Genomic DNA, 15,553 nt, shown 5'->3' with positions numbered 1-15,553 from the left:
TTCTAGTATTTTTACATACTTAGAGCAACTTTAGAACTATTTATATAAAAGCTGAATAGCAACAATGAGGCCTAAGTGAGTAACCTAGAGTCTCATGGAGGTTGGCATGCAGATCTGACTCAGTACACTACCTAACAGTGCCGATAAGATGGCATGCAGGATTTAGGGCTTTACATATTTTAGGAAGGGTAAGTTTGTGGTAACACAACCAAAGTGTGAGCAGAGGACTGATGCAACTGATAAAGGGAGACTTGAGAGCTGTCACGCCAGTAACCTGTCTGACTTTGTGAAGTAGCTGCCCTCATAGGGATTTGTCTTATAGCTATGGCAACAAGTGTCAGATTATCAGGAGCTTATTTTTCTTATTCCTCACTGTTTCTCTCCACATCCTTATATTTTTAAGTGCTGATCATTCTAACCTCTTAAGTCTTTCTGTGGAGAGTTTTCATCAACTCAGTTGTCGTATCTAGAGGCTGATATGAGCCTGGATGGTACTGTCCTATTCAAACGTGCAGAACATAGTATGGCATATCTTAGAATGTAGAAGCTGGAGAAAAAAAATGAATCAAACATGAATCTCAAATCTTAACGATTTCCTTAAACTGAAGTGCGCTCTTATCAACAGCACCATTCATTCTAGGCCCTTGGAGTAAACAGGTAATTAGACATGAAGAGGGCAGATAGCATCTGTTTTGACGGCATTGAAAATCTGACAGTATCTCTCAGCGTCTCTCAGTGTCTCAGGCCGCGCACGAGCACGCTCATCAGATAAAGGAGCTTGTTGAAGGGTGAAGTTGAAGGTTAGGAGAACTATTATTTTTGCACTTGCCATTGTAATACCTGCACTTCCGCAGGCTCAAAGAGACATGGTGCATTGATTCAGAAACACAGAGGACTTTAAAAAAAAAACATCCTCCTATCTGTTTACCTCTCTGGCTCTAGGGGTGTGTCTGTAAATCTGTCTGTGCACCACCTGGATTAACTGGATTTGGAGAGTAAATGATGAAAAGCAGTTAGGAGGAGCGTACAAAATCATGGCCTTATCTCCTCTATACTGGGATCATAGCTTCTGCCAGTACGTGGCTACATAAAGATTTGCTGGGATATGGCAATAAAGCTGGTTGATGCCAAGAAACACAGTGTTAAGTCTCTGCTCTCAAGAGTCTATGGTCTTTGTCTATATATTTAGGGATCTGATTGTGAGACGCAGTGTGGTCACGGAGCCATCGTTGCGCTCTTCAAGGTGGCCAATGATGCTTTGAAAAACAAGCAGATCTTCATAACAGATGAGTAGAAAAACCAAGCCCGACCACAAAGACAGCCTTTGTCAGTGCTCCAATATGCCGTGACTGTCTGACAAATTTGTTGGAGTTGATAAGGAGGTTTAAAACAGCCCTGATCTTTTCACATGGGAACACTCATAAACTTCCTCGGGTAGTGTAACTGGATCCCTCATGTTACAGTACCAGTAGAGCAGCTGCCTTTCTTCTCCCATCAGCAGATACACTGCTGCTTATCCGATGGTTGACATTGATTGCGTTACTGCGAACAAGTGTGTGTGTGTGTGAGGGAGAGGAACAGGGGGAAGATGGGCAGACAGAGAGAGAGAAGAGTAATTTTCCAGTGTTCTTATCTGTGGGAGAAAGATATAAAGTAGTGGGACAGTTTACTTCAGATTCGAGTGATTAGAGGACAGTATGACAAGGACATGGGCTGAGGGAGCTGCTCATTGTGCGCTTCGGATAAACAACCTGCTCAAGGACAAGGGCAAAAACTAAACACATCAGGGACAACAGCCTTACAGCACAAGTGTACGTGTCCTGAGGCATGCTGCTGTGGAATAAAGCTCTGCACTGTCTGCATCTCAATAAAAAATCTGATCAGTCACATCAGTATGTCATTACAGACTGTATTATATGTAGGACACACATGTGAAAAACAGTTTTCACCTTCATATAAACAGCAGAACAAACAGAAACATTTAGACATACCATAGGATCACTGTGAGCAAAATGAGGTCAGTGAGGGCATGCAAAAACTGATGTATGTATGCAGATGATCTTCAACTTTTAGTGCTGTGTTCAGTGATATTCACAAGTATTGAGTAACCAGAATTATGTGATTGGGCATATTGTCTCTGCATATGTGTTATCAACTATCCAATGTGCAGCTGGACTTTATGTCCATGTCCACGTAGACCTGCAGCTGGCTCTTTAAACACTGCGCACAGACTGGAAGTGTTTCTTTCTATGAGACAAAATAGGCGCAGAGCCAACAGGGCAGGACTGATTATGTCAGCATGTGGATCCAAACACAGTGACATCACATGTCAACATCATCTCTGCTGTTGGGGATTGTTCCCCAGGTGTGTGGACAACCTCTAAATGGTACTATATCTCCCTCTACTGGAGCTGTATAACTCCTGCAGGATACACACTTTGAAGGGTACACAAGGGTACAAAGGGTTCACACAAATGTCATACTTACTTAGCTATGCAGATTGTCTTGGTTTCGAGACACATCCCAGTTTGGAGAAGCAGACAGGAGTACTAACATATAAGGTCAGAAATGCACTGGTGAGGATGGGGGGTCAGCAGCAAAACATATTTTGACCATTTAAAAACTGTCAGCAGGACAATTCACCCCAAAATCAACAGTAAAAAATCAAGAATGTTTCAACCTCATTTTCCTTGAAGGCGAAACTACTAGTTTTCTGTTTTGGAAGATTTAGTGACTGAAACTATGAATGACTAGTTTCTGTACCTGTACCTGTTACTCCACAAAACCAAAATTACAGATTTTCTTACAGAATTGTTTTGGTGTGAGTTGCAGAGTGTTGGTGATATCGGCCATAGAGATGTCTGCCTTCTCTCTTATACAATGTAACTTGATGGCGCTCAGCTTGTGGTGCTCAAAAAATACATTTGAAAAACTCTACAGCAATGTCTCTTTGCAGAAGACTGATACATGTAGCTCACTTAGCACCACTGAGCTAGCTAACGCTACGGCTCAGCTGAGGAGGACACCATAAATGTTTACATCTCGCACTGCCACAAGGTCGTGCCCCTCCATGAGAAGATGCTTCCTTTTGTACAAGGTACTGTTGGTGGATGTAGGAAATTATCTTGAGTAACCGGGTCATGATTTCAGCAAAGAGACATCGCTTTTGAGTTTTTCAAATGTATTTTTTTGGTGCTTCAAGCACCATTAGACAAATGCCATCTACTTCCATTATATTCAAGAGAAGGCAGACATCTCTATGGGCAATATCTTCAGCACTCAGCAACTCACACCGAAACAATCTAGATTGATAAATAGCACTACAGGTAAGAGGAAAAATATGTATTTTGATTTTGATCTGTCCCTTTAATGGTTCTGTGGAGTAACAGAAACGGATTGTGCGAAAAACTAGTCAGTTATGTTTTCAGACACTAAATCCTGTAAAACAAACAGGAGGCCATTTCACCGTCAAGGAAAATCAGATTTGTTTGTTTTTACAGGTGCGTTCAGTATAATCCTTGTTATTTGTCACAAACTGACACAAGGAATAGACACAAGTCAGGTTAAAGTCCCAATTAAGTGTTTTTACAAGAGATTAATAATAATGACTATTTATAAAAGATGAATGCAGGGTGTGGTGGGTGAGTGCATAAGCTGAGGGTGGAATGTATGAATGAGCGTCGCATGTGTGTGTGTGTGTGTGTGTGTGTGTGTGTGTGTGTGTGTGTGTTCATAGTCACGGTGGAGGCCCTAACAGGTGCTACTAGTTCATCAGTGGAGGCGGAAAGGGAGGGGTCATTACTACATTCATGTTAAAGGCTTTCACTCTTTGGAAAAGACTAATGTATCTCAACAGTAGGTAGATACAGTGTTGCCTATTTTTTCTTGTTTAAGTAGAAATATTATAGTTACACTGGAAAGATGGGAATTTCAAATTGAAGTCCCAAGAACTGTAAAACACTTGGTGGCTGTATTTTAATGCTGAGAGAATAAAAACCAATATGTTCCCCAACATCTAAAAGACTGACTGTGACAGGCCATACAGAGAATCAAAGTTAATACTGAATAAGTTAAGAGAAAACACACAAAAACAACAGCACTCATCACTTGCATGTTTATTTCAGCTCCAGTGTTACATACTGTAGCAGCATCATCACAATCATTTCATATTTGCATGGTCATACTTCCAAGAACTCCAGCTCTGGAGATGGCACTCTATCATCCCAACTCCCCATTTCAATCATTTGTGCGTAATTAGCATTAAACTATTTACATTATAGAAAACCCCACATGGAATATATCAGCTTTGCTGTCGCCTTTAAAATGTACGTATCTATTAGAAACACGACATTGACACATTAGAAGTACTTAGACACAGGTGCTGAGACAGTTTAGGAAACATGATTCACTGATATGAATCGACATGTCAAAGGAATGATGGGGTGCTGTAGGGCAAGCAGTGCTGAATGCAAGTACAATGCAATTAATCAAAAACTAATCTGACTTCATTTTATGTTTGTTTATGATAAGTAGATTTTTGTCAGTGGATGCAACTGAAAAAGAAAAATTACATAATGTGGGCAACACTCACCTAAGTGTAATTACACTTAGATTAGAATGAAACATTATGAATTGCTTAATTGAGACACTTTTTCATATTCATGTGAAATCCTTCTCATATTTTCAATTGAATTCAAGTAGTTAGTCTAAACACAGATCAGTCAATAAAAAACAGATCATCATGTAATTTTCCAAACACATTGAAATCTTTTCATAACAATTATATTAACATACAATTTTCATTTTTCACTGCATTTTCTAAAGTACTTCAGTAGTCTATGAAACTTTTTGGAGTGTAAAATGAAAATGCGGAGGCAGAAAATACTTTTCTGACACACATACAAATAATAAGCCTCTAGAGAAGGTATAGTTTAAGCAGTGGGGCAATTAAACACCACTATGGGGCAAAAACATGGCATGACAAGTCACAGCAGGCGGGCAAATAGCATCATAACTGCAGGTTAAATGTAAGATGCATAGAATACAATGCATGTCTTTGGTATATTAAAAAATCATCCAAGTATAATGAATCTGTTGCTAAAGGGTTTGTGAGACCGCTGGAATCTGATGAACTCACTGAACTTTACCAAAGGGGGTGAAAAAAACCCTCCATAATTAAAAATAAATAAATCTGGCTGCTCGCTGGATTACATCAATATCTGCAGGAATGTCTCGACTACTGAATGGAAAATAGTCAAGAGGCTGGTTCAAGCGGCGAGCACACAGGAAATGGGAAACTACAACAGGATGAGTGGAAATAAATGACAGTGCATTGCCTGCTTACCAGCTGATTTCTATCAGGATTTCACTGGTCTAGTAGTAACAGAATGCCCCCAGTTTCAGAGTAATGTAAAAGTTGGGATGTTACATTTTGGGATCACAGAAAGTCAGTCAAACTTAATGCTCTGAAAATATTTTACATACAATCTACAACCTTTAGAGTCAAGGTCAATATGACGCAAACAAAACAACTCAAAAGCTAAACATCACACATGTACAAATGCATGTGAAGGCGAGGTGAGACGTGGTCACCTCCCACGTAACAGCCTCGTTTGATCCACCTTTGGATCTGCATAATGACATTTCTCAGAAATAGTCACCCTCAAAATATATATTCATGCCTTTGAATACAAAAGCTGCCCTCTTTCTGCAACAGGTATGATTCTTTAAGTGAGACTATTATTGTGCGTGATGCAGGAGCAGTGTTTGCTTTAACAAGGCAAATAACTAGAACACAACTTGGTACTGACAGAGAGAAATAGTCTCAGGGAGGAAATAGTATTTTGCACTAAAGTAAAAAAAAAAAGTGAGACAAAAATAGGTTTGCTGCAGACTGACATCTGACCATTAGATGCAGAGATGATAATTAAAAAACAGCATTCAGTTACGCTCGTTCAGATTTGACCAGTTATGACATAAAGAGTGCTGTAAGATTGGATCTCATAACAGAATAGGATGTTTCCTTGCTAGAGCTTGAACCCAGGAAAATAGTTTCATATTTATGAGGCACTTGGAAAGCGTCACTGTTCCGTTCACTGTGGAGTGAAAATGAGGAATGTGTTGTAATGTTGTTGTTTTTTTTTTAATAAATACACAATGAAATAAAACAAACAGCATTGTGTTTCTTCCACATCCGTAAAATACAGGCCTCTGAAAGCTAACCAAATAAATAAAAAAGTTCCAATATCGAGAACTATAAACATCATTGAGGACATCTTAATTATACGGCCTCCACATGTAGAAAAGACAGTCTGCAACGTGGCGGAGAGGAGGAGGAGGAAGATGACGTCATTGTGTATCTGTCCTTCTAAGGATAGTTATCTCTGCTGCATATCCTGGTTGTGTAACATCATCTTGACTTGAGAATGCACACAGATTATGTTAAGTGAACAACAATGGGCAGTCCTCCTCTGCCACTCCTTGACCATGACGACTTCCCTGTGAGACAATAAGTGCTGTTATTTCCTCAAACAGCACACAGTGAGATCGCACAGCTTCAGGCTGGAGTCTTCTTTCATCGGTTCCAGTCTAGGTGTGGTTGCTCCGACACATTTCCATTACATTGGTCCAGGTCTTGCCGCCTGTTTCGGTTGCTGCTTCGTCAGGAAGTACTTGAAGAACTCGTACACTGACCAGGCAATGGCAGTGGAGGGCATCTGGTATATAACCCGAGCTTGGGCCCCTTTGAAGAAGGCTGCCAGACCACCGAGCCGGTACACTGTCCTGAAGGCATTAGCCATTCCCGATAAGTGGCCGCTGATGTTCATGGAGTTTAGCGCTACGTTCTCCTGTGTGTTGAGGAGAGTTTTGCAAACATCAAGTGGAGTGGTTATTGCTGCGGAAACGGCGCCTGCTGCTGCTCCAGACACTATGTGGGTGCCAGGGTGGTAATGTCTTTGGGGGTTTAACTGTTCCTGCATCAGCTCGTAAGTGATGAAGTGAACAGCCTGGAATGGGATGTTCATGGTCAGCTGAGTGCTGTAGCTGCGGTAGAAGGCTCTCACACCCTCAGTGCGCCTTACTGTTTGGAGACAGTCCCAAAGTCCTCGATATGGCGAGTTGTACATTTGCATCCTCTGCTTAATCACTGAGCCATGGAAAGACACAAGTAACCATGTTAGCATGTTTATCACATACATCTATATTGATTCTATACTTTGCACTCGAGACAAAAATATCATAAAAAAAATGGCAAGAACAGACATTTACATGACAATTATGTGACTGTTTCAACCAAACGATAATTCAAAATTACAAGTATTTCTTTGTTTTAAATAGGTTTTAAATGTGTTAAGGGTCCAGAGTGTAGGGTTTAGGGAGATATATTGTCAGAATTGGAATATATTATAATAAGAGTGTTTTTACTTAGTTTATAATGACCTGAAAATAAGAATTGTTGTGTTTTCGTTACCTTACAGTGAGCCGTTTATATCAACGTTTAGGGCAGGTGTTTGTCTACGGAGATCGCCATGTTGCACCACAGTGTTTCCCCTACCATTATATTAGGGGGGCGCCCCTCTGCTCTCTGTATCACACACGGCGGAGTTCTTCCCCGATGTGCACACACACACACACACGCACGCACACACCCACCAGCGGACAGAGAGCACATGTCGGAAAATATATTGCGTCAACCACCTGAAAAGCAGACAAAAATATCTGCGTTTTTTTAAATGCTCCCAGGGTGGTGGAGATGGTGAAGAAGAAATGTTCTGATGTTTAGTTCAATGTACAGTTCAAATAATTGTTCAGTTGTTATACTGACTGCTGTCACTAAAAGAAACACATGAACACCAAGATTCCTTTAAGTGTTTGTGTCGATGTCTGTCTCCGTCGTCCCCCTAAATCTTACACACTTATCTGGGGCTGCAATATTAATGGAATATTAATCTTGATTTTGGCTTCCCACAAATAAACAAACATAATCAACTATGTTATTGATGTTTAAAAGCCATGTCCCGCTAATCCCTCGAGGATCAATAAAGTATTTCTGATTCTGATTCTGATAGAAAACTCTGCTGCATTTCAAATCAAGCGCCTCCTAAAATAACAGCTACCTCCATTTTTGAAGAGCTGTCATGCCGCTTTGTGTACACTCTGCAGTGGGAGCTAATCCGTAATCAACCACCATCATCTGCTGTTTGGACTTGGGAGTGAACAACTCGTATGCAAAGAATGCATGAGACGTGTCTGCGCCACAAAGCAACACAACTACCGTGTTAAACCACCTGAAAAAACACCACAATCTGCAGTGCGATGAGTGCACAAAGGCCAAGAAGAGTAACCCCGACTTTACTGTACCGTTACCGCTAATGTCCGTACTTGTCCAGCATCAACTCAGATATTCATGACAGCAGCAATGCAGTGCATCACGGTGGCCGCTGTAAAATAACATATATACAGCGGATACGTTTGCTATTTCATGGAAGCTGCACTAAATTCAGAACCTTATTTTAAATCTTATTTTGATGCAGGAATGTAACATGATATGAAAGTGAGAATAGTGCTATGTTGAGTTAATTTGGGGTTAAAGACTTTAGTACAATTTTATGTATATTACTTTGCTTCTAGGAGATGCACTGTGAATAAGGACAAGAATTATTTTGAGTGCAAATATTTGTACACTTGCGGGGCTGTAGCACAACATGGGAGTGAATATAGTGTTCTGTATATTTCAATGTGAAAATGCAATAAATTATTTTGTCCATAAAATCTATAAATGATCGTGATAAATAACTGTGATCTAGGGACATGCGTATGCATGTCGATCAAAATAATCGTGAGGCTCATTGATTGCTTTTGGATGCATATATAATACTTGCTAGTATATATACAGAATATTGTAAACTTTATCCTCTGAAGGACACAAACAACATTTTTTTTCTTACCTTCAGCTGGGTTCATGACTGCATCGTGGAGAACGGTGGCCACACTACCTGCAATACCTGTTAAGACATTAAGAGATTGTGTCAAGTTTAAGTCAATGACTGTGATTTCAAGAATTTTAACATCAAATTCATTTGTTACAGATACGGGTCTTATTTTAGTAAAGGTCGGGGTGAATTACCAGTTTTTTCATGCTGTTTAAATGCTAAAAAACACAACACATCTCAGATAGCAAGTTTGGATTTGTCCTGTTTGGAATATAGCCCCATCCTTGCCACTGTAAACAGGATATGGCATTAAAATGATTTATCCTAACTACACTGCTCCGGGCCTTGTTGCTTAGCCCAGTGTGAAAGCTGTTAGTGTGACGATCAAGTGATTTGTGTTGAGACGTGGGAACATGTACCATTGGCTAAATGGCTGTTGCCTCCACTCTGAATGACGTCACTGAGTGAGCGTTTGACGCGTTCGTAGCAGGCGAAGTAGAGCGCATGTGCAGGTCCCGCTCCCATCATGGTGATGTTGAGGCCCCTCAGCGGCCTGAAGACCCCCTCTGTCTGGATGATCCTCTTCAGAGCCTGGTAGACACTCCTGTACTGTGCATTTGGGTCTGGCTGCAGGCTCTGCATCCTCGTCTGAAAAAATAAAGACAGATAAACCATTGTTTGTAATTTGCTAAAGTACTAACGCCAAATGTATGTGACTCAGAGTGGCTTCAAAGTGGGCACCGGTTATTTGCCAAATCATGATTTCTACTTGCATTGTTCCTTGTAATGCTGTCACATTGTTGTGACAGTAAGTGTACTTGGCAGCAGCGAGGTCCTGACTGACTGATGTGTGTCTCTCCCAAGGCTGGCGTGGGCGGCTGTGGCAGCTCTTTGTTTTACATAACCACGCCAAGTTATCTGGACGCCACAAAGCATGTTTTTATTTGTGAAGAGATCTAGGGCTGGCTCAGGAGATAGGCCAAGTCTATCTTCCTCAGCGTGTTCCCATGTGTTTCCTTCCTTCGGCTTAACAATAAAATATCAATTACATTTCCGTCTGATACAGATTTGGGAACTTGGGGCACACAGTTTGCGTTTTAAGTTTGCGTGACTGGCGTGGTGCATTACAAATCACATTGTTCAGAGGCAAACATGTGATTTTTTATATTCAAGCCAAAGAACACATGAAACTGGTTTTCTCTCTAGATAACACGAAGGATAAATTATGCTGGCTACAAAGTAACCTGCAGACAGTTCAAACCCTATATCAGGACTGTGCTCTTTTTTAGTGATAACTCTCTTAATGCCTGATGATAAAAGACATCTCATGCACTTATCAGCCAAAATAGGTAAGTCTTCGGTAACCACAAGCCCAGTACTCAAAGTTTAAATAAGATACAGTGAAGGTTAAATATATAAAATTCCCTCCTTGTGTAACTGGCATGTTGCTTATTGCATTGACACTGAATACCAGAGGACAATTAACAAATTCATTTTTCAACCGTGAAAAAATTGGCGCATGTATCAATATCTTACTTTTAACAGTACTAGCCTCAGATGGGATATGTTAACAATGACTGAAGTGTGTCAAATGCAACAGGCATCTGTGTGTGTCCAATAAAAAAATATTTTTGTAAAACAATTTATGAAAATGACTGTATCATTAAAAAGTTTAATGACTCAAAATGCTTGGCTAACAGCATTCAGTGAGACAGTGTAATTTTAGATGTTAAACAAAGCTGTGGTCTGATGAAACTTTAAGGATCTGTTTACCCATGAGATGAAATGTAGTGAAAAACTATTTGTCCAGCAGTTTCAGGTCTGTTTTTTAGAAAAAGCGTGCAGATTATATCATCATTAGGTTCTCAGTGGGACCCACTGCATTTATTTTTAATTTATTTACAAATTCTAAGCATTTTTCTACAGTGTTCACAAAGCAGCTTGAACCTGAGCTTACTTTCTTTGGAGCATTTAAGAAAAATAATAAAATAAAATACTGTTAAGAATATGAAAAGAAAAAATATCATCTTTATCAGGCATCACATTCCCCTTCCTAACTGCTGTATCTCTCAAAAGATTTGTATATTTTTTTTAACTGTCTGATATTTTTACCTTGGTTTAATTACTTCCTTTAGTCCTCTCCACAAAAATCACCCCACAAATAATAATACACATGCTTTTAAGACTGGTGCGAGCACAACATTGTTTCCAATTAAATTTCTCTCTTAAGTTATGACCCTCCCTCTGTGTCCAAGAACATTTTTGTACACTGCCAGGAAGTAGATTATTTCTTTCTAACACTAAATCAAACATAAGTGTTATCTGCATAAAGATGGTATTAACATCACTGTCACACTGTGCTAACAAAACCATTTAAGCGTACTAAAAAAGGAAACACTCCCATCTTCTACATTACACTGTGTCACATCTGTCCTGTCTCTGTGGCGGTTTACTAATCAACACTGCAGATGAGCTGCTGCATTCACACACCCTTTACTGTGTGAGGCCGATTCCAAATGTGCAAAACACCGATAAGATCCCCCTCCTTGCATTAGGACAGGCTACTCCCGTAGTCTTGGCTGAGTCTCGTTCTTTACTGGGAGGTTGAAAGATAGAGGTTGACAGGGTCAGTAGATTGTTACCACTACCTTCTGAACCAAGTCTTATTAAAAACATTCTGTTTAACTCATCTCAGGTTTGACAAGAGACACTAATTCATTACTTCATAAAACACATACTGGAAATGAATGCATTGGAGTCTGTTTTTGATGTTTTAAGATGCACTGTTTTACTCTACATCGCAACTGTCAAAGTAACAAAAATAATATAGGAACCATGCTTATCTATTTCTTCAGAAATTTCAGAACAGGTTCTTTGTCAACTTCAAACACGCACTGATCAAACTGAATGAGCACCTACAGCTGTAGGGTGCTTGTGTAAACCTGGAAACCTCAAGAGGAAATGGCAGCGGTGGTTTGTGTAATAAAGGCAAATGGGTTCATTTGGAAAGACTGACACAGAAAAAAAGAGGATATAATATCTTTTTTTTCTTGCAGTATGTTAATACAGTTGTCTGTGCCACATCACGATTATTGTTTGGGCAGCACGCCAAATTATCAAAACAACACTACATTGTTAGGAAACAATGGCTGAGCAGAAGAGGAGGATTGCAGGGGGCAAAGTTCACATTCAAACCAACACTTAGCGATTTGCTTTGCAGACACAAGCCAATTTTTAACAAGCTTAAAACTAGCCAATAATGTCATTCAGTTACTGAACATAAACTTCAACATCAGGCTTCAACTTCTTTTTTAGTGATACCTCTCTTAATGCCTGATGATAAAAGACATCTCATGCACTTATCAGCCAAAATAGGTAAGTCTTCAGTAACCACAAGCCCAGTACTCAAAGTTTAAATAAGATACAGTGAAGGTTTAATATAAAAAATTCCCTCCTTGCGTAACTGGCATGTTGCTTATTGCATTGACACTGAATACCAGAGGACAATTAACAAATTCATTTTTCAACCGTGAAAAAATTGGCACATGTATCATTATCTTACTTTTAACAGTACTAGCCTCAGATGGGATATGTTAACAATGACTAAAGTGTGTCAAATGCAACAGGCATCTGTGTGTCCAATAAAAAAATATTTTTGTAAAACAATTTATGAAAATGACTGTATCATTAAAAAGTTTAATGACTCAAAATGCTTGGCTAACAACATTCAGTGAGACAGTGTAATTTTAGATGTGAAACAAAGCTGTGGTCTGATGAAACTTTAAGGATCTGTTTACACATGAGATGAAATGTAGTGAAAAACTATTTGTCCAGCAGTTTCAGGTCTGTTTTTAGAAAAAGTGTGTAGATTATATCATCATTAGGTTCTCAGTGGGACCTGCTGCATTTATTTTTAATTTATTTACAAATTCTAAGCATTTTTCTACAGTGTTCACGAAGCAGCTTGAACCTGAGCTTACTTTCTTTGGAGCATTTAAGAAAAATAATAAATTAAAATACTGTTAAGAATATGAAAAGAAAAAATATCATCTTTATCATGTATCACATTCCCCTTCCTAACTGCTGTATCTCTCAAAAGATTTGTATATTTTTTTTTAACTGTCTGATATTTTTACCTTGGTTTAATTACTTCCTTTAGTCCTCTCCACAAAAATCACCCCACAAATAATAATACACATGCTTTTAAGACTGGTGCGAGCACAACATTGTTTCCAATTAAATTTCTCTCTTAAGTTATGACCCTCCCTCTCTATCCATCCACAAGCCAATTTTTAACAAGCTCAAAACTAGCCAATAATGTCATTCAGTTACTGAACATAAACTTCAACATCAGGCTTCAACTTCAAGATGGCACGTAACGAACAAATTTGGGTTTTGATTTGCTACACCAGTCACACATAGACTTAAATTTAGGTGGGATTTCTCTGTTCGTGAACTCCAGCCAAGTATTTAGGCTGGCCTTTTAAATGTGAATTTACAATTATTATATGTACAGGCTACCTCTGTGACGGCCACGGCATTTGACTGCAGAGCAACTCAGACAATGTTTTTATTTGTTTGAATGTATGAATGACGTCACACAAGTTTTAAAGTTTACATGATTATAGAAGAAAGAGCTCCTCACTAATAAATCCAAATCTGAATCACATTTTATTTATACCAGGCATTAGGTCTGCAGCTCACAATTGCTTTAATCATTCATTGTCCTGCAGACTATTTTTTGAGTCATCGTTTAAGCTTATTTGTGAAAATATGCTCATCCAAATTTCCAAGAGCCTGAGGAGATGTCTTCAAATGTCTTGTTTTGTCCGTCCAGCTGTCCAAAGCCAAAAGATGTTCAGTTTTCAACGGTTAAAAAAATGGAGAAAAGCAGCAAATCCTCAAGTGTGAACATATAACTCAAAAACAATTGCCATTTTTGATTAATAAAAATGACTCAATGATTAAAATAGCTGCAGATTAAGTTTCTTTTGACCGACTAATTGATGTATCGACTAAGTTTTCAGCTCTGCTATGTACTGCAGTGGTTGCTCTCTATCAAGAACAGCAAAATCCCCATTAGTCATACTGTACATTTTCTAAATTTGCTTGTTTGTTTGTGCATGACTCAGTTACATACCTTTTTACTATTTCTACCCCCACTGGTTTATACAAAATGTCTTAATTTAATCTTTAAAATAAAGAATCTGGTTAGATATTAAGCTAAATGTTGTACTTCCTGGGAGCACTGTCAATGACACCAATCCAATCTAATAAATGCAACAAATGTCTTGATCATGTCAGTGACCAGATTGAGACCATTTTAATATAGTGTTGATTTAATTTTGTAATCTTGGACATTTCAACAGGGATACAGATGTCTTTCGTTTATTGGTAAATGCATCTATGGGCAGCCACAAAGGTAAACTTTCTAACTACACTACAGAGTTTAGAAACAAGGTGAAAACCTATTGTTTGTTCTTTAAGATTGGAGGTACATTTAAAGGCAGTTTGACTTATTTTTCAGCCAAGCCAGGTACTTGACCTTCACTTACCTTAATAGTCTGGGTAACTCATGTCGTTTCACTGTATGAAAAACACTGACTGAGACAAAAACTTGAGATAGCATGTGTTTACACTCAGCCAAACGAGTTCATTATCAAAATGACAAGAACTTGTGCTAACGTTGCTAAAGAGTAACTTGGGTAAATTAAGGTGACACTGTTCGCCCACTGAGCTCGCTATGTTAGCAAAGTTCTCAGAGGCTAAAAAAGTAAAACTGTTGCTAAGTGCTCGGTTTAGCTAACACGTAGTGTTTTTATTTCGGTTTAATTTGTGCTAGCTTACTTAACTAGTTAGTTGAGTTGGAGCAAACAGGCTGTCGTGCTTAAATTAGCTAACACTGGGGCTAACTAAGGATGGGCAGCAACATTTTAGAGCTAACGTTCGTTAGCATGCGATAGGAGCCTGTCTGTGCAGTTAGCAGCGCTGTGTAGCTCGTTAGTTAATGAGCCGTGCTGGTTAACAAGTGTGATGTGCTGCTAGGCTGCCTGTGTGTACGTTACCTTGACAGAGTCCACGGGGTACATCACCGTGTGCTCCAGTATGCCAGCCACGGCTCCTGCTGTCATGTGGGTCGCCACTGAGACATGAGGTGGCAAGCTCTCGTAGTCACCGTCCACCCCGAAAGACTCATCGTCTTTGCTTTTGACCTGCGACATGTCCAGTGCTGCCACCGCAGAGTCCGAGCTCAACTCCATGCGTGGACGGCTCTCCCCGACGGTCTTCTGAGCAAGATAACACTCAGAGAGGTGTCGGCGGCATGGATAACCACAACATCATCACTACTTACTGGAGTTCCAGCGCCCGTGTGACGTTCACACCCGGGGGCGTGGCTCAGAAACGTATGGACCAATCATTTTCCGGATACTGAACAATTGGGCGGGCTCTTGGTTTGGCGCGGCCAATGAAAAGTTTCCGTGGTAGATTACTCTGACACTTCACTATGCTCCTGCGCATCCCTGCTTGTCTCTGTTTTTGAATGGGTTTGACAAAACTGTATAATCGCACTGTCCGACTTGAACAGATAAAAAAGGTTTGGTCTCCTTATCAGGCAGCAT

At 39.6% G+C, this 15,553-nt stretch overlaps 1 protein-coding gene across 1 annotated transcript; it reads right to left on the bottom strand.

The window, feature by feature from the left end:
• Positions 1 to 4,099: 4,099 nt before the first annotated feature.
• On the bottom strand, positions 4,100 to 15,300 carry slc25a37 (solute carrier family 25 member 37). The gene is made up of 4 exons (XM_033618485.2): positions 14,999 to 15,300; positions 9,353 to 9,581; positions 8,949 to 9,005; positions 4,100 to 7,147 (listed from the first exon to the last, which is right to left on the bottom strand). The coding sequence occupies exons 1-4, from the start codon at positions 15,191 to 15,193 to the stop codon at positions 6,618 to 6,620; spliced, it is 1,011 nt and encodes a 336-aa protein (XP_033474376.1). The 5' UTR covers positions 15,194 to 15,300; the 3' UTR covers positions 4,100 to 6,617.
• Between the last annotated feature and the right edge of the window lie 253 nt (positions 15,301 to 15,553).

The sequence above is a fragment of the Epinephelus lanceolatus genome, chromosome 9 (genome assembly GCF_041903045.1).
Source record: "Epinephelus lanceolatus isolate andai-2023 chromosome 9, ASM4190304v1, whole genome shotgun sequence".
NCBI lineage: Eukaryota > Metazoa > Chordata > Actinopteri > Perciformes > Serranidae > Epinephelus > Epinephelus lanceolatus.
The sequence above is the reverse complement of the archived record's forward strand: the minus strand, read 5'-3'. Positions and strand labels throughout refer to the sequence as shown.